Source organism: Macrotis lagotis, chromosome X (genome assembly GCF_037893015.1).
Source record: "Macrotis lagotis isolate mMagLag1 chromosome X, bilby.v1.9.chrom.fasta, whole genome shotgun sequence".
Taxonomy (NCBI): Eukaryota; Metazoa; Chordata; class Mammalia; order Peramelemorphia; family Peramelidae; genus Macrotis; species Macrotis lagotis.
The window spans coordinates 287289688-287308479 of NC_133666.1; the positions used below are offsets into that span (position 1 = coordinate 287289688).

Genomic DNA, 18792 nt, shown 5'->3' on the forward strand with positions numbered 1-18792 from the left:
CCCAGTAATACATTTCTTTGTAGTTGACTTTTGAAAACATCTGCTTTCTTGGCAGCTCACAGTCATTCAGCTGCCTGCCGGCTATGTCGGAAAATAGAAAGTCAAAGTCAGGGTCACAGAGATTACAGCCAAGCATACAGAAAAACAACATGGGGCATCCGCTTTTAAAAAATATATCAATAAACAGCATACACAGAAACTTGAGCTTCCTGATTCAGCATTCTGCTATGGACCATGTAAACTGTCAAAAAACTCTGTTGAAAGTTGAGGTATGCATCAGCAGGACAATAACTAGGCATTTTGAAGCCTAGGGCAAAGTCAATTTAACAGGGGTAAATTGGCAATTCAAAAAAAAATACTGTAGGAAAACAGACACCTTTACGTATTAGCTATCCGTGGTACTGTTGCTTTGCTCTAGTTATGGCTCTGTCTATAAAACAAAACTTAATACTTATTGAGATGAAATGAAATGACATGAAAACTAAAGCACACTGACTTGTTATTGCTCCAAATCTAAGATTCTTTTAGTTCTAAAAATTAGAATTGACTTTCTCAACTCTCTGCATTAAATTAAAAATATAGACGCATATCTATCTGTTTTCTTTGCTAGCATTCTAAATTGGATCCAGCTGTTTCTTTCCCAACACTCTAAAGGGCAAGATGCCTGCTGCAGTTTCATGTTCATGCTTCCTTGTATTGTTCAGATCTTTTTTTGTATCTGCTACATATTTCTTATTAGTTTGTAAACTCCATGAGGGTGACCATTTCCTCATTCAGTAAGTATTTATTTAGAACTCAAGTATTAGGGCAGCTAGGTGACACAGTAAATAGAGCACCAGCTCTGGATTCAGGAGGACCTGAGTTCAAATATGACCTCAAACACTTAGTAATTATCTACCTGTGTGACCCTGGGCAAGTCACTTAACACTATTGCTTGGAAAAAAATAAAAAATAAAAAAAAAAGAACTGAAGCATTAAACACTCTGAATGCAATAGAAATACAAAGAAAAACTAGTATCTGTCTTTGGAGTTTATATAATGTAGAGAACAACATGAACACAGATAACAAAATATAAATCATGCATAAAGTAAATTAAATGCAAAGTAATTTCTGCAGAGGAGGAGGAGACTAGAGATTCTAAGAAGTAGGGCTAAGTAGGAGAACATTCCAGGCATGGGAGGAAGCCTGTATAAAATTCTGTAGATGGGAGATAGCATACTTATTGTAGGGAACAGCTTGTAGACTAATTCAGTTGGAATGTATGGTGCATGAAGCAGATTGTAAAATCAGTCTGGAAATGGAAAATGGGAAAGAAAGATGGGATTTAAATCCCAATGAGATATTTGTATTTATTCTAAAGTCAAGAGAGAGTCACTAGTCAAGAGAGACCATAGTTCCTATATGGAGAATCAAGAGTAGGGGTAAAAATGATTCTCATGTCATAATAGGAAGTTTACTCACTCATTTCAGAGAAGCTAGACAGTTGCTTTCTCTCTCTTTTAGCTGCAAGTTGTTCCTGCCACCCTGAATATTCCTGAATAGTGGCATTCTATACTTGGAACTTCTAGTTCTCTGAATTTCCTTTAAATTTTCTATTGCTTGTAAGCAAACACAGAAGTCTAGAAAGCCCACAAGAGCATCTTCTTCTTGTTGTTCTTGTTGAGTCATTTTTTTAGTCATATCCAACTCTTAATGACCCTATTTGATATTTCCTTGGCAAAGATACTGGAAAGGTTTGCTATTTCCTTTTCTACAAGAGCATCTTACTATTTTTAAATACAAACATACCCTTATATATCTATATCTATTTATATATGATGTTGGTGGAAATGGTTTTGTGGATGGAGAACTGGCCTCTGAGTTCAAATCTCACCTTTGATACATACTGGCTTTTGATCCAGGCAAGTCAGTTAGCTTTTCTGGGTCCAAGACAACTCACAAAAACTATAAGTTATAGAACAATTGAAGATCTGCATTAGGAGAGGGGGCTTTCTCACCAGAAGTCCTTTAAATAAATTAAAAAACAGGTCCAAAAAGCACCAATAGCAAAAGTTTACTTGCTGGACTTTTTTTAGGGTTCATGGCTGCCTTCTCTGTACCCTTAAAAAGATAGCAGGTAGCCTCTTTCTGGCTCCATTTCTCTCTTTCCAGGTGACTCTTCATCATCTGCTAAAGGGAGGTTTGTTCAAATGAACAAAAAAGAATCTGGCTCTCAGGCAACTTGGTATGGCTTCTTGGCCATGATGATTGCTTGGCCATAATGTGGATACCGGTAAAGAATGTGAGAGGAATTTTAAAGGTAAAATAAATAGCCATTAGGTTTTTACATAACATTTGGCTGTTATTGCTATAAACTTGTTGGGGTAAGGAATTAGGTTATGGCTATCATATTTTCTGAACTCAAAATTACACAAAATAAAATACACAAAATAAAAACCATTGGGTTTTTACCTGTTTAAAGCAGGCTTCCACCAGATTGGGAGGGAACATGTTCCTGTGAAGAGAGAAAGAAAATCATTAGGAGAATAGCCTGAACAAATTCAGTTATATCCTTTCATCCCCTTCATCTTTTCAAAGGTGAAGGTTTATTTGATTTATACCAGGCAGTGGACTGGGGCTTGGGGCCAGGACAGGGAGTTGGAGGGAGATTTCATTGGCAAGTGGTCAATCCTAGGCATGTTGCCTGTTGGTAAATGAAAAATAAAGATAAAAAAATAAAAAGCCTTTTGGAATCAAGGAACTCATAATCTAGTAAGGGGATAGGACACCAACACAGATAACTACAATACATAATATTAGTACAATATGATGAATGTTTTAGAAAGTTATAAAATAAAGAGATATTTGAGGCAACAGAATCATAGACTTAGACCTGAAGGGACCAGCACCATCAATTTACAGATGGGAAATGGAAGCCAAGAATTTGACTAGAGTGAGTGAAATATAGAGAAATAATATGAGGGAAGGTTGAAAAGATAGGGTGCCATGAGCTAAAGGGCCTTGAATGCCCAGCAAAAAGAATGGAAATAATATACAATGAGTAGCATCTCTGTTGAATATCAAAGCCCTTTCCATCCTTAAGAATAGAGGTGTTAATGTATTGGGATCACATTGTTATAATACCAATCAAAACCATTTCCATCCTTAAGAGCAGTCTCCTTAACTAAAGTGTTAATGGATTGGGATCTCATTGGTATCATACCCATATCAAAACCCCTTCCCATCCTTAAGAGTAGTCTCCTTAACTAAAGTGTTAATGTATTGGGATCACATTGGTATCATACCATATTTGCCTTCTTCATGAATGAATGAATATTATATGAAGTCTTAACAAACTACAAACCTGTGTTTGATTTAGTGGAATTTTTAGATTTGGTGTCAGAAGTCCTTGATTCAAATTCTGGCCAAAATTTGTTACCCAAGTGACCGTGGACAACACATTTAATCCCTCTTGGTCTCACATTATTCATTTGTAAAGGGAGAGGTTTGCCTTAGATACTTCAAAGATGTCTATTATCTCTAAATAAAAAGTAGAAGAGAATTCTAGAAAAATCTGTTAACACTATTATTAAAGTCAGGACATTTTGCTGTTATTGCTATAAACTTGTTGGGGTAAGGAATTCAGAGTAAGGCACCCATTATTGACTGGAACCAATGGAGACTCATCACATCAGCACTATCTCAGAGAAATACAGAAAAAGGAAATTTGTGACAAGTTCATCATTGGGCTCAGGAATCTGAATGGGAAAGAATAAAGTTGTCTTCAAGACTGTACTGAAAAGCATCACAGGTAATTAAAGTTCTGGGCAGAGATTATGGTGCCACAGACCATGGGGGTCAAGAAAGTCATCTCAGATCCCTGGGGAAAAAAACAGTAAAGGGATGGATTACACTTTAACTAAAGGGAAGATCACATTGTTACATCTGACTAGAAAATTTGCTTCAGTAAACAGAGGCTGGGTTATGAGAAAGGTCTAGGACCTGAGGCTAGTGAGACCACCAAAAGCTAAGTGAAGCAGCTGTAAGAATGTATTCCTAAAAACAAGAAGAGCAGGAGGAGAAATTTTTGTAGTCTAAGTCTTCTTATTTGATGGAGGTAAAGGGCTAAGAATAGAACACCAGCAAGTTCATAAATTAGAGTGGTGAAAGAGACTACTTATAGCCAAGGGAAGGAAATACCATTTGTAGGGCTGGGATTTTCATACCTGGAACTAGCTAGAGTAGTATGTGTTATGTTTCTCAGCACAGAAGTTTTGAGAAACTTAACAATTTTGAGTAACCCAAGTGATCATGTTAAAATAAAAATAGCTATGGAGCAACAGAGTGGCACAGTGGATGGAGTACCAGTCCTGAAGTTAGGAGGACCTAAGTTTTGCAAATGAGGAAAGTCCTGCTCCAAAGTCAGATGTCTTTCCACTTTATTGTGATATCTCTTCAGACCAATAAGAGAAGGAGAATAAAGAATGAATGAGGTCCAGGTTCTTATACCAAGATTACTGAGACTTCTATGTGTGTAATATTTTTCTTGTTCTGTTATTTTTTTTTAACTTCTAGGTTTCTCTGTTGTGTTCCATAGAAAAAGTCAAAAGGAATAGGGGGAAAATAACTTATCTTTTAATACAATTTAATAAACATCCATTTTAGTACTAGAGGTAGAAAAAAATACCAGTAGGGGGCATTGGAGTCAAGAACTCAGCCTTATCAATGGTCAACAGACAGACATGCCATGCCCTGTCTTTATTGACTGATGTAATCAGTCTTTATTGTCTTATGTAATCAGTAGATTGTGGGTACATGAATGCTACTGAAATACTTAAAAATGTTATCTTCTAGGTATTCCTCATGTATCCATATATACATATATTACAAATTTCCGTAGGTAAGCCCTTCTTTCCAAAATAAAACAAATGTCAACTTCAATCTCGCTCAGTTGTCATCATTATGCATTCATAATTAGTAGTAAATTTATTAAATTTCATGTGTATCTGGGTTGCAGTTCTTAAATGTCCATGAAAATATGGGGAAGATGAAACTCCTGCAGTTCTTAAGTGTCCATGCAATTATGGGAAGGATGAAACTCCTGGATATACGAAAGGGGACTTTATAGGTAAATGTGGGAAAGAAGATATTTCATAAATAGAAGTCCATAGTTTGAGAGCTAAAGGACCTTGGAGTTCATCTAGTTCCCGAATATTTACCCATTTGTTTATTTTGTTTGTTTGGCGGCAGTTTGGTGAGGCCTGTGTATCCCCTTCACAGAATAATGTTTTTAAATGCATAGAATTACAAAGAAAAGTAGTTGTTTTGAAATAGTTATTAAATACATTTAATAACTATTTCAAAACAACTACTTTTCTTTGTGTGTATATATATATATATATATATATATATATATATATATATATATATATATGAAAATCATGCTCATGGATGCAAGGTTAAAAACTCCAGAACTAACCTCAAGAGATTGAGTCACTTGTCTAATATCACAACAAATAGTAAAACTGGAATTTGGAATAGGATGATCCAATTATGGATTTTGAAGTCAGGGCCCCCCTTTAACTTAACTTGTCCAATTGATTTTTATTTCATGGTGGGGGGGAGTGATTTGAGTAGAGAGAAAGAGAAGAGAAAAAAATTTCATGTAAAAAACATGTTTCCCATGATAAGTGGCATCACATGATCTTTCACACATGTCCAGTTCTCATCCAGGTGTTGATCTTGGGAAATAAAGAGAAATCTTACATGACTCTGGTGAATCACCACAAACATATGGGCTTCGTTGCAAGGACATACCTGATCAAATCAAGGAAGGCGTCTGCAGCTGTCACTTGCACAATTTTGCCTTCTCTGTGCATATTCTCCTTTGAGCCTTTCCCAGGATGAATGATGATGACAATGATTATACCAATCACCACAGCAATGATAGTTGTGGTCATGTAATAGACCACTGCTCTCATTCCCATTTTTCCTGAGGCCTTACTATCTAGTGCAGCCATCCCTGGTAAAGGCAAACACAAGGAGATTTGTTTTAAAGCATCAATCAACTGAACACTTCTATAGGAAGATGATTAGTAGTAGTTCTACCCCACCCCATGTTCTCCCTGCTCCCCAGTACTGGGACTTGGCTATACCATGCTATAATGGACAAAATAACCCAGTGATAGACTCAAAGAGTAGGTCAGCATATTAGCTTAAAGAATGTACAAACCATTTTTTTCCTGCTTGTTGTGTAAATTCCACAATTCTGGAATTAAACCAAATAAAAATCCAATTTTCCATAATGCTGGACTGGGACAGGGAAAGTACAATGAAATTCTTTCACAGATTACTATCATGTGATGAAGGGAAGGTGTATATGTGAAAGCCTTATTAAATTCTTGGCAAAATCACCTAGGCTTCCCTTTAGATCAAGATTGGGCTGATGTAAGCAAATTGAGCACCAATAACTTCCTTCAAGATGAGTACCACTCACTGTATGTATAAATGCCTTCTGCATATTTTGAGCTTTTGTTCTAGCCTGCTGACCTGATGGCAATTCAAACAGATGGATAACAATTTAATTTCCTCTACCAATATTGACTATCCCTAGTACTCTGCTGCTGTTAATGTAGAAAATCTGTTCCACAGTTTGGGTCTCCTCCCTCCACCTTCTGGTTCACTATACACAATGGTGAGAACTCCTTTGTTACCTACCAAACTAATTAACTAGAGCAATATCACACTCCTTTAGACTACAATTTTCTCATAAGGTGTTTCAATGAAATGATCTCTAAAGTCCTTTATCCCAACATTCTATACTCAACGTTTACCTTTCTAACTCCTGCCTTAAAATTCCACTTCTGCCAGGAGGCAATTTGCATGAGGAAAGGTGGGCAAGATTCTTCAAACTAACCTAGAATATGGACTATATAACATTAAGATGTCAAGACAACTTTGATGGCTACTTTCTAGAGGATGGACCATATATATAATGTATATATAGGCACATATAAAACAGCTATTAATGTTTCCAAAGACTTGTTGACATCATTGGTTGTCTTCTCTTCATTCTCCCTTCTTCCTTCCTTATTTGATTGAGAGACCCACAAAAAATGTTAGAACCTCCTATTCAACAGCATTTCCTTTTGTTTTCTTAGAATCAACCTGCTAGAGGTACAATAGTCCAATCACCTCATTATAGTTGATTTAAGATCTTGTGCTGTGCCAAATAGGGGCACTCTTAGGAGTAGTGCTTCCTAAAAGCTCCAATGGATGGTGATCATGAATCTGAGGGGTATAGAAACTGCATCATATGAGGAATGACTGAAGGAAATAGGGAAACTTAGCCAGATGAAAAGAAGGTAATTACTGTTTTTAAATCATTTTGAAGAGTTGTCATTTGAGAGATTTCATTTGTTTTATGTAGATCCAGAGATTATAATACTACATGTAATGGGGTGGAAGTTACAAGGGGGAAAAATTCTACTTAACAAAAGGAAAAGTTTTCTAAATAGTCAGGCTGTTTATATCTGAGTTCCTTGTCCCTGTCAGGTCTTTAAGCAGAGAGTAAAGGAACCCTTCCTAGAGCCAAAGTAGATGACTTTTGTGTTTTGGGTAGGCATTATAACATGACTTTTGAAGTCCCTTTAACAATTTAATTTTTAGCTGTTGAAAAGATTTAGGCTAAGTATTGAGAAGAAGAGCTTTAGAATAAAAGTGCTGAAGTCGTCTGTGATTCTCTCTCCCCTTTTTCCTCCCACAACTCACAATGAAACAAATAAACTCAATGACCAAAAAATCACTGAACCTTTAGAGATGGACTTTCTGGTCTCTACTGATAACTGCCACATTCCCCCCACCACTTTCATGCCAATCTCCTATGGTATGGTTTCTAGTACCTTGATCATTACATTATGATCACCTCTTTTTGGAACTCAGGAGTCCCATTGATCATTCTGACTCAGAACTAAAATTTGTAAAATTTTTAAAAATAAAATTAAGTATTTTCTCCATCTGTAACGCTTATATGAAACTCTAGTATTATAGGGGATTTCAGTAGTTATGATAGATTTATAGAAAATCATAGAATTCTAGAGCAGAAAGGCCCTTTAAAGATAATCTATAATCTTCAAAGCCTTAAAAATACTATTATAGATTATCAAATACCCCCAAAAGGTTTGGTTTTGTGTTTTATAAATAACATTTTTTATTAAGATGAAAATCATTTTGACACAATGGACAGGGGTCTGCAAAACACACTGAAAAGCTCTGGTCTCATTCAACCCCTCTCACTCAAGTAATGAAGAAACTGAGGTCCGAAAGGATACGCACCAATTTATCCTTCCTTTATGACTAACAGTACCCATTCACAAGACAGAATGCAAGGAAATTCACATCCTTCATGGGAACTCAAGCTATGACCTTGGCTTCATCACTCAACATACATCACTGAGCTTACCAGTCAGTTGCTATTTAAAGGAGAAAGAAAATATTAGCTGCAAGTCCTGAACTGAGCCCCTTTTATATTTGCCCACTCTTTCCTGAAACCCAGTAGAAAATTTAATTACCCCACCACATGCACCCATTCATTAGGTCGTTGCCAATTTACAGCAGTTTGCCACGCAATCAAAAATGGGCCAATCTGTGTTCCATCCAAATCCCAAGTCTGCAGCCTCTCCCTCCCACCCCTTTCCTTTTCATTTGCTGGTCTGAATCACAACTTGGACTATCTTTGCTTTCCTGCTCTTGCAGTGAAGAGTTTTGGTGGCTGTTTGTTTCCTTTGGTGCCTGAATTGTTCACCACTTGACACAGGAATTCTTCAGTTCTATCGCTGTTGGTACAGCACAGTGGCATCAGCAACACAATACACCGGATGTCTCTCATAAGTGGTACCCAGCAAAATGATTTTCTTTCTTTTTTTTCCCCTTAAGCCTCCTATTTTGTGTTCTTGTTCCGGTCTCATGTTAGTTTGTCCCCCATGGCTCTGTCCTTCCTCCAATGATCTCTCCCCCTCCTCCCTTCCTTTCCTGACCTATAGCTGCTCAAAAAGAGAGAGAGTTGTGTGTTTAAGGCAGTCACACTGAAAAGATGTCCCATAGAAGAGAGACTAAAAAGTCTATTCAAATTTTGAGTTATTTGAAGATGGTATTTTTGGGGGGGGAGATGATTTTTTTTAAAAAAATGAAGACCAACTTGAGAACACACTGCTGTTCCCTTTGGGTGTTATTCTTTGGGCAGGAAATAGTTGAAAGATGAATGAATTCCCAGTAATTCTGCTGTAGGAAACACCAGATTCAAGTCAGAGAATTTGGGTTTGAATCTTGACTCTGCTCCTTCCTAGCTGTATGATCTTGGGCAAGTCACTTAACTCCTGATCCCTGGCCTTTTCACCTATAAAATGGAAGAGTTTAGATGAGAGTGCCTCTGAGGTTCCATTCCAGCTTTAACTCCTGAATCTTAGAGTCCTTTTCAAATCTAAGATTCGGGCAAAATGGAGCAGTGGGTCAAGCCCCTGAGACTAGAATCAGGAAGACTCATCATTGTGAATTAAATTTGGCCTCAAATACTAATTGTGTGACCCTGGGTAAGCCACTAACCCTCTTTGCCTCAGTTTCTTCATCTGTAAAAATAAACTGGAAACCACTCCAGCATCTTTGCTGACCCAAATGGGGTCACAATGAGTCAGATATGACTGAAACAACTGAACAGTGTGTGTGTGTTAACTTAGCAGGCTAAGCACATTTTCATTGTGCCAGGCTACTGAGTAAAGGGTTATAGGGTGGAACTACCAGGAATATGGACTCTAGGGGAACAGACTTTCAGGAACTGACTATATCTTAAGTAAATGTCATATGAGGATAGAGGAAGAACTGGGTAGCTAGAGACTCATATTCCTTCCCTGAAAGAATTGTGATCCCCATCCTTATTTCTCTGAGTACGAATTGAAGTTTTTTCACTTACTCCCTATTGTTACCTTAGACAATCCATTAAGGCCCATCTCTCTGGGCTTCAGTTTCCTCATCTTTAAATATAGTGGGGTATATTATATAATCTCAAAGATCCCTTATTTGCAAAATGAGGGAGTTGAACTAATTAGATAAGAAGTTTCTTTAAATCCTGTAATAGAGCTATTATGTATGTCTTGTGTTTCATTAAAAAAAAGATTCTACTTAAATAGAATTGAATTTAAATCTCTTCAAAAATTGTATGCCCTGCTTTAGCTTTGTGTCTGACCACATAGTAAACACTGAATGAATGCTTTTTTCTTTTTTTTTTAATTCAAAAAGATGTTATTTGAGGGTAGAGTATGTGGCTTTGGGGAAAGAACCCTGGCTTTGCTGGTCAAACCCCAGCTCTGTTAAACTGTATGGTGACATTAGGCAAACCACCTCTTTTGGCCTCAGTTTTCCTCATTGCTAAAGTGATCCCTTCTATCTCTAAATTATATTATTCCACTGCCCCTAGAAGTAGGAATAGTTAGCTAGGAGGACTCGGCAGAGGAAGGAGGAGTCAGTAAGAGATGCCATGGTCCCAGTCTAGTCAGAGATCAGGAAAATGCCATGTGTTTGTTTATTAAGCAAATCTCAAGTTTTCTCCCATGGTTCTTACTACTGATTTTGCACTGTTTGCTCTCCTCCTCTCTCTGTCTCTCTGTCCCTGCCTTTCACTGTCTCTGTCTCTCTCTCTTCTCCCTTCCCAGCTCTTCTCTATCCCCTTTTGTCATAATCTTTCCTGTTCCCATATCCCAGGGTCCCTTCAACTCTAACCACCCCATTCTCCTAGAGAAGCCTGGGAAAAGGATAGCATGAAGGGTTACTTCATACAAGGACCCTTCCCTGTTGTCAGGGCAACAGCAAGCCAAGCAACTACAATTTGTACAAGGTCTGAAAGGGAATGGCTTCCTGACTAGCAGAGTACAGACTAAAAAAGGGGTAAGAAGAAGGCTAGCAGATGAAAAAATCAAAAAGAGGCCCCCACTCTTCTATCTTTCCTCTGGCTCTCTCATTCAGGATCTTAGTGTCATCTTCCTCCAAACTGCCATCCCTATCTCCTCCATCATCCACTCAACATGGAAATGAAGGTTGCAAGATAGAATCAGTTACTGTAGACAAAATGAAGACATTAAAAAGGTGGCATTCGGAAATATCAAGGACAAAGAGTGAAGTACTTTATCATTTCCTAACAAAGGAGACTAAGGTAGGAACTGGACTGAGGTTCTAGGAAAGGAGCACCAATGTCTTCTAATCAAGAAAAGGAGGGATAATGGGGCTGGTAGGTAGAGGACATGTGGTTAATTACAGGACATATAGTTAATAAAACATATAAATGTTTAAAATATATATTATTTGGAGGGAATAGTGGGAAAAAAAGACCCCATATAACTAGCAGTTGCTAATCTCTTTTTTTTCCTTCATTCAGCCTGGGTTTTCACAGGTTTGTTCCATTAAAACACATCCTGCCCTAAGAATGGGATTAGATACTATGATGAGATGGATTCTAGGAGCCAAAAGCATCTTGGTTTTAAAAGTTGTTATGTAAGCTGACCTTAGTGTAACAGTGATCCCCCTCTCTTTCATAATCCTTATCAATCCTGGAAATTCTGGCTCTTCTTGATCCCAGCCCTCTCCCACCACCACCATGGGCATCATACTCATGCTTTTCTCATCAAAATGGGAGAGCATTAACCTGTCAGTAGCAAAGCTAGAAGTCTAGAATCTAGTAGGTATCCTTCTCTTTGTGATCTCCTGACATCCTCCAAAGAGTAAGAATAATGTAGGAGTAGATCACCAAGAATTTATTTTTGTACTTCAAACTCAGAATCATAGGTCTTGGGGGGGTGGAAATGAAAGAAGAGGCCCCTGCCCTCAAGAAACTGAAAACATTACTACTTAACTCTACCAAATCCCTTTTATTGTTTCAATGATCTAGATAATTCTTACAAAATAAGATTTGGTGACAGAAACTTGAAACATTAGATAAATCATCTCCATTTGCTCCTTTAAAGATGATATTTTTGCACTGAATTTGAATAACAGCCTAACCATGGACCACAATTCAGTTTTACTACATTCCACAAATACGTAAGAGTGAACTTACGTTTGGTCTTACTTATTGTTGCTTTCTTTGGTGTGAGTCTGTGGAAAACCAGAAGCTTTGTTCTAGCCAAGCCTTGAAAGAATGCCCACATTAAGAAGACTTTCTTTAGGCTCCACTTCCCACTGATTATGGTCTCACATTTTTGAATTCTTGAAAATGTGTGGCTTACAAATCAACGTGTTTCTGCACACTCTCCCACAACAGCCCCAGCCGCAGATTTTCAAAACATGACATCAAAAAGAGAGAGCTTTTTCTGTTAGAAATTGTCCCTAATTTATCCCTAATAACTTTTCATTTCTCTTCCAGGATGACTGTTTTGAGGCCAGAAAAGTGGGGAAATGGTGATGCCAACTGCTGACTCAGGGATATCACTCCTTTTCAGTTTTTGTATTATTTTAGTTGCATTCTTCCCTTACAATGCATGTCCTTAACACTAATCTAATGAAAGCCTCCTGTTTCTTACCCTCCTAGGATTTCAAAAAGGGCAGACTTACAGAGTTTAACATGACGAAGCACACTGCCAGAAACCATATTGGCCTGAATAGAAGGTGTTTGGTTTGTTTGTGGGTTTCTCAAAGAAAATACAAATTTAAAAATACAACTTGCTTTATATTCATGACTATGGAGTCTAGGATTTGGAATGTGGGATGCCCAATGTGGGATGTGGAACATGGAGGCATACATAGCACGTGAAGTACAGGCTATGGGAGCAGAATGGACAGTGGGAATCAAGGAGCTCAGGATGTGGAATGTGATGTGTGGGATGCACAGAATGGAATGTGGAACATAGTATACAGAATATGTAACTTCTCTCCAAAAGATCTGGTTTTCCACAATGTCAGGACTTGGTGAGCATGTACAGAGTTCTGAAGGGACATGATTGGGGAGAAGAGAGTCACCCTATTTTCCAGCTATCTTTTGCTTAGACACTTAAAAATAATTTTACCAGGAAAAAAAGGGTAGCAGGATATTTAAAGAAGAGGTACAAGGATCATATACATATACGCATGTGTCTATATATAAATGTTTGTGTATATAAAAAGACTGATGGAATTATTTTGAATCTCTGAGCAAAAAGTATTAAATTATTTGATGTTGGTCCTTTATAGAGCAAGTTCTGGGGATGTCTAAAACAATCTAAATTCAGAAAGTATGCATTGAAAAGTGAATTAACTCCCTTGTTGAAGGGGGTTGCTGAAGATTAAGTTCTTTGAACATAGTGTATCTGAAATAGCAGGACCAACCTCAGGAAGTTAAGGAACTAATGGGATCTTTTCACTTTTCAGAAGTCAGAAGGGAAAAGGAGTGGGGCATGATTTTAAATGTGGCACAATGCTATTGTAAAAAAAAATGCTATATAAATGGCAAAGAAGCACCCCCCCCACAGAGAAGTGATCAAAAGATATAAAAGAACAGTACTGAACTATTTATGAAAGCTTGAAAGATGGCTCAAAATCACTGATAAAAGAAAGGCAAATAAAAAATCTGATACTTCACACCCAGCAAGTTGTCAAAAATGTGAAGTGGCTGGATGAGATGGCCTCTGAAAGTCTCTTCCAATTATGATCTATGATCTATGGAAATAGTGTTGGAGGGGCTATGGGAAGACAGATACATTAACCTTCTGTAAATTGGCTGGAATTCTGGAAAGCAGTTAGAAATTATATTAAATAAATGATTAAGATATTTATGCATTGACCAAGGTACTATGCTGCTAGGCATATATTTCAAGAGAATCATACTAGGTATATATTTCAAGAGAGTCAAAGACAGAAAGCAGGCTCCATGTATTCTAAAATATTCCTAATAGTACTTTTCATGGTAGCAATGAGCTGGAAACGAAATAGTTGTCCATTGTTAGGAGAGTGACTAAACAAAATGTGTTACATGGCTATGATGTAATATTGCTGTGCTTTAAGAAATCACTATAAAGATTTCAGAGAAAGCATAGAAAAATTTATATGAACTGACTCAGAATGAAGTAGAACCATAAAATTAGTATATAATAAATATGTACATATATCAGTATACAGGTGTATTATATATAGAGAGAGAATCAGTATAAAGATTACAAACAAAAAATTAAATCAACTGCTTCATAATTATTATGACCAAGATTGACCCTAAAGTGGAGTTGAGAAAACACATTTCCTTCCTTTCATTGGAGCAGTAGGGGATTATGAGTATGGAAGAGTGTAAAAGCTCTCAGACAGATGATGACTGAGTGGTTTTGCTGATATGCCTTTTTTCTTCCTTTTAAAATCTTGATTACAAATTCAGTACAACTTCATTAGTGCTATACTAATTCAAATTGTCTGGCAATACACTGAGTTGGAGTTTACTTTGTATTTTATGTGACTATAATATGTAGGATAAGGAAATATTTAAACTACTTGAGACAATTTAAAAAATACTATATTTTGGAAATTTTACATAGTCTTATTCTGAAGTCAGACTAAACTGGCTCACAAAAGCTGATTGTTAAATTTTCAATGTGAGCAATTTCAATTTTGGCAGTCCACAAGTCACAAGGAAGTGTTAGAGGAAATGTTAACAGATTAAATTTAAAAGCATGCTGTGTTTTTTAATGAGGCTGATTTTGTTATTTGCCAGAACTTCCCTGCTTCTACTTGAGAAACTAGTTAAAAATAATAATCACTTATTCATCAAATCTAGAAACATAACTAAAGTACATGCAAGTTACTTAGGATCACACATACAAAATTGAGGGCATCTTAGAGATATCTATTCCTTCATCTTAAAGGTAAGGAAATAAAGGTCCAATAAGGGAAAATGTACCTATTCAAAGTCATATAGGTAGAAAATAGTAAAGCTGGGATTCAAACCCAAAACTTCTGACATCAAATCATACAGTTCTTTTCACTGTGTCACCCTGCCTTTTGTAATTCTCTCTTGATTTATGTTCTTATCTGCTGGCATTGGACAACATGATCCCAAAGTTTGCTTCTAAGTTCTAAAAGTTGATCATCCTAATTACTTAACCTTGGGTACTAACTAGGCTCACATTTTTTCAGATTAGTCTCACTGCTGAATGTATTTGAAAATCCTAGACTCCATAGTCATGCATATAAAGCAAGTTGTATTTTTAAATTTTTATTTTCTTTGAGAAACCCACAAACAAACCAAACACCTTCTATTCAGGTCACTATGGTTTCTGGCAGTGTGTTTCATCATGTTAAACTCTGCTTTTGTTTGTAAAATTCTGTGATTTATACTTGCCACAAATTGTGATTAGCTTTCTCCAATTAGTCTGTAATAGAAAAACTTTATAATATTCTATATATGGATATTAACTTCCTTGAGAAAAAGCAATAATAATATTGATTCAGTATCTTCTGAATGCATGTGTCTATGAAACTATGGCTAAGGTAGGAGATTTATGGCAAAAATATTACTTAATGATAAGAAAAGCATTAGTACGGTTTGCCACCAGATGTGTTTCTCCTTTTTCTCTCTGTCTGTGTATGTGTATTTGTCTGTCTGTCTTCCCCCTCTCTTCATCTTCTCTTTATTTATTCTTCTCGCTTGCTGAGAGTGTTTTGATCATAGAATCTGAGATACCAAGATATGGAGGACTGCTTAGATGTGCGCTTGATTACATAGTGAAGCAATGGCAAGAGTCATACCTTGAGCCTTCATCTTACTCAGAGTCTTGGGCCTTATCTACTACCCTCCCTCATCATTCCCTGAAGACTTGCCTGTAACTAGTGGCTGTCTAAAAATGAGAAAACTCAGTCAAACAAAAAGTTGAGCTTTCAGACATATAAAACAAATAGAGTGAAGCATGGTGGTGGGAATTGGGTCCCTCTGTAGTCAGTATTAGGGAACTTAAGGGGAGGGGGGTTATACTTTTTTTGAGAGCACCAGAGCTAAAGAAGTTGCTGACCTCTGGACTACAGCCAACTCATTTGAACATCTAAGGAAACTCTAGTTCCTCAGAGATCAGAGCTCGAAAAAACCCAACAAACAGAAGTTTGAGTAAGGAGACCCATTTTAAATAGTGAATCCCAATGAAGAGCTTCAAACAACCCTACAAAGAGCTGAACCCAGCCTAATTGTACCCTATACACAGTAAATCAAAGCTCAAGTACTTTCTCACTCTTTTTTCATCCTGGCCTCATTTTTCCTCTCCATTATGCCTGCTAATAATGTCACAACTCTGGCCTTTTCATTAGCCTGGGATGCCAAGTACCTTTGCGAAGCTACATTGCATGAGAATGGCAAATGTGCGTGCTAGTTGTCCAGACCTGCAGTTGTAATGATGTGTGATTTGCGCAGAGAAATCATTAAAAAAAGTTTTGACTTTTGACATTTTAACATTTTGTCTTTTTGCTCTGCCTGTAGTGTTTCATAGTGAATTGTGTTGATATCTTGAAGAAAGGTAAAAAAAACCCCAAAAACAAAAACAGAATACTTTTTTGAAAGATTGTTAATGGAAAGTTACTGAAGTGAGCTGTGTTATTAGTGGCAAAGTCAGCTAAATCGCTTTTCTTCCTGAGTCTGGTAGCACTGAACAATCAATTATTCTCCTCTGGCTCCCCTCCACCTGTGTAAATGAATATTCCACACGGTAGAATAATAGTCAAGGAGGTGAAACTGAGGGCTCAGTCCAGTAGTTACTCCTTCATGCATCAGAGGCCTTCATTTTTCAAGGCCATTTTCTTCCACTTTTCAGCTGAAAACCATCTCTCCCAGGCAATGGGTTTTAGAGGTCCCTTGGGTGGTCGAGAGGTTTCTTTCAATACACAAATGGTAGCTATTGAATAGACTTTTGTTACACCCCAATACCATAGCAGTGCCACTGTAATGGTAAGGCAATGCCTACCATGGGGATTTATTTTATCTCTAGCATCAAGGTAACAGGAAACTTTCGGAAGGGCCTCAAACCCAAACTTCCCCTCAGCTCACATCTGCCAGATTGGAGCCGGCCTGCTGTGAAGCCATTCACATCCCCATTTAACTCTTCCCATTAGCCCATCCTTTACTCAGAGTATTGGAATGCACCGCACAATATGCTTTCTGAAGGGGAAGCGGGAGTAATTTATCTTCTTTATGTGTGCTAAGCAGAGCAGGAGGGAGAGGCAAGTCGGGATTCACAGCAAGCCGGGGAGCAGTGATTAGTAACAGCCGACAGCCTCAGACCAAGGCTCTTTTTCTTTGGTTACCACATTGTAAGAGCAGAGGACAAAGGAATGACTGTCCCTAAGCCAAGATTTAGAAACCCAGGACCACGGTAACTAGCAGCCCTTTAAAAAAAAAAAGTGTGCCTCTATTAGGGAGGCAGGGAGGAAAATGAAAATTATATGAGTCTACCTGCCTAGAACAGGTCCCAGGAGATTGGTTTTTGAAGGTGGAGAGTTTGAGACTTTGGTACTTCTACTTTCAGAAGATAGAAAGGTAGTGAACACATCAATTATAGGCACATTATTTTATAGAAAAGTAATGACTTTCCCAGGGGAGAGGTGGAAAAAAAATGCCACTGCTTGTCCTCTTTGCAGACTGTAGGTATGGAATACTGAACAAAATTTCAGAATCTGTGATAGTCAACAACAAATCTACTCCCCCCAGTTCCCTCTCTGATTTTTTTGCTATTTGTTATAAGGGATGGATCTTGGATAGAAAAGGGAAATGAAGGTGATGTTAAAACAAAATAAATTTCCCCTATTATTAACTGAAGATTTGGTTGGTTATGTCAGGATCTTTGATTTCCTTGGCAAAGGATTATCTTCCATAATGTATTATCACAAACAGTTATGTCTTAGTACAGTGGTTCTCAAATTTTTCTCCCCCTCGCAGCAGAGAATGAGCTTTTGTGATTAGGAGTCAACAGAACTATTGAAGGAAATGCATACATGATTATAATATATTCATATAATTCCAGCACACATTAGCAGAGAATCTAGTGTGGGAGGCATATCCTTGGAGAATCATTAACTTTGGTAGATTTTTCCTAGTCAGTCATCTGACCCTCAAAGAAGCTACTTGCCTTGCCCTTGATCACATGGAAAGTAAAAGATAAAGTTTTCCTTGCATAAGTATGAGACAGTATCCACTATACCTACTGACTGCTTCTCTAATGTCTCCTCTCTCTCTCTCTCTCTCTCTCTCTCTCTCGCTCTCGCTCTCGCTCTCGCTCTCGCTCTCGCTCTCGCTCTCGCTCTCGCTCTCGCTCTATCTATCTATCTAGGGTCTATACAAATATTGTCTCATCCTCACACAAAACTAGGGGTGGTTGGTATTCTTATTTTTAATTTACAATCGAAGAATCTGGAGAAAGCAGAGGTTGAGTGACTTGCCCAAGGTCACAAGTGTGTGTGAACAGTTTTTAATTCAAGTCTTCCTTTCCAAAGTAGCATGAACATCCTGGAAACCAACAACTGCTTTATATCATGACTTGATTTGTTTCGCTGATTCTTTAGACTTAAGGAAGCATTGGAGAAAATGCTAATTATGCAGATTAAATTTAAAAGTGTGACACGGGCACTTTTTTCTTTTGATAGCTGGTTGTTAAACATTTACAAGGGCAGCCAAGATGGCACAGTTGATTTAGGCCTAGAGTAAGAAAGACTCATCTTCCTGAATTCAAATCTGGTCTCAGAAATTTACTTGAGTGACACTGGGCAAGTCATTTAATCCTGTTTACCTCAGGTTTCCTAATCTGTAAAATGAGTTGACAAAGGAAATAGCAATC

At 37.5% G+C, this 18792-nt stretch overlaps 1 protein-coding gene across 2 annotated transcripts in view; it reads right to left on the reverse strand.

Annotated features, from left to right (window-relative positions):
* The window catches only part of SLC1A3 (solute carrier family 1 member 3), a 104813-nt gene that overhangs the window by 21210 nt on the left and 64811 nt on the right, over positions 1-18792 (reverse strand). For both annotated transcript variants that reach the window (XM_074206968.1, XM_074206969.1), the window contains 2 exons: positions 5798-6002; positions 2453-2495 (listed from right to left, as the gene is read on the reverse strand). In XM_074206968.1, the coding sequence (XP_074063069.1) occupies positions 2453-2495; positions 5798-6002 (248 nt within the window). The remainder of the gene's footprint in view (positions 1-2452; positions 2496-5797; positions 6003-18792) is intronic.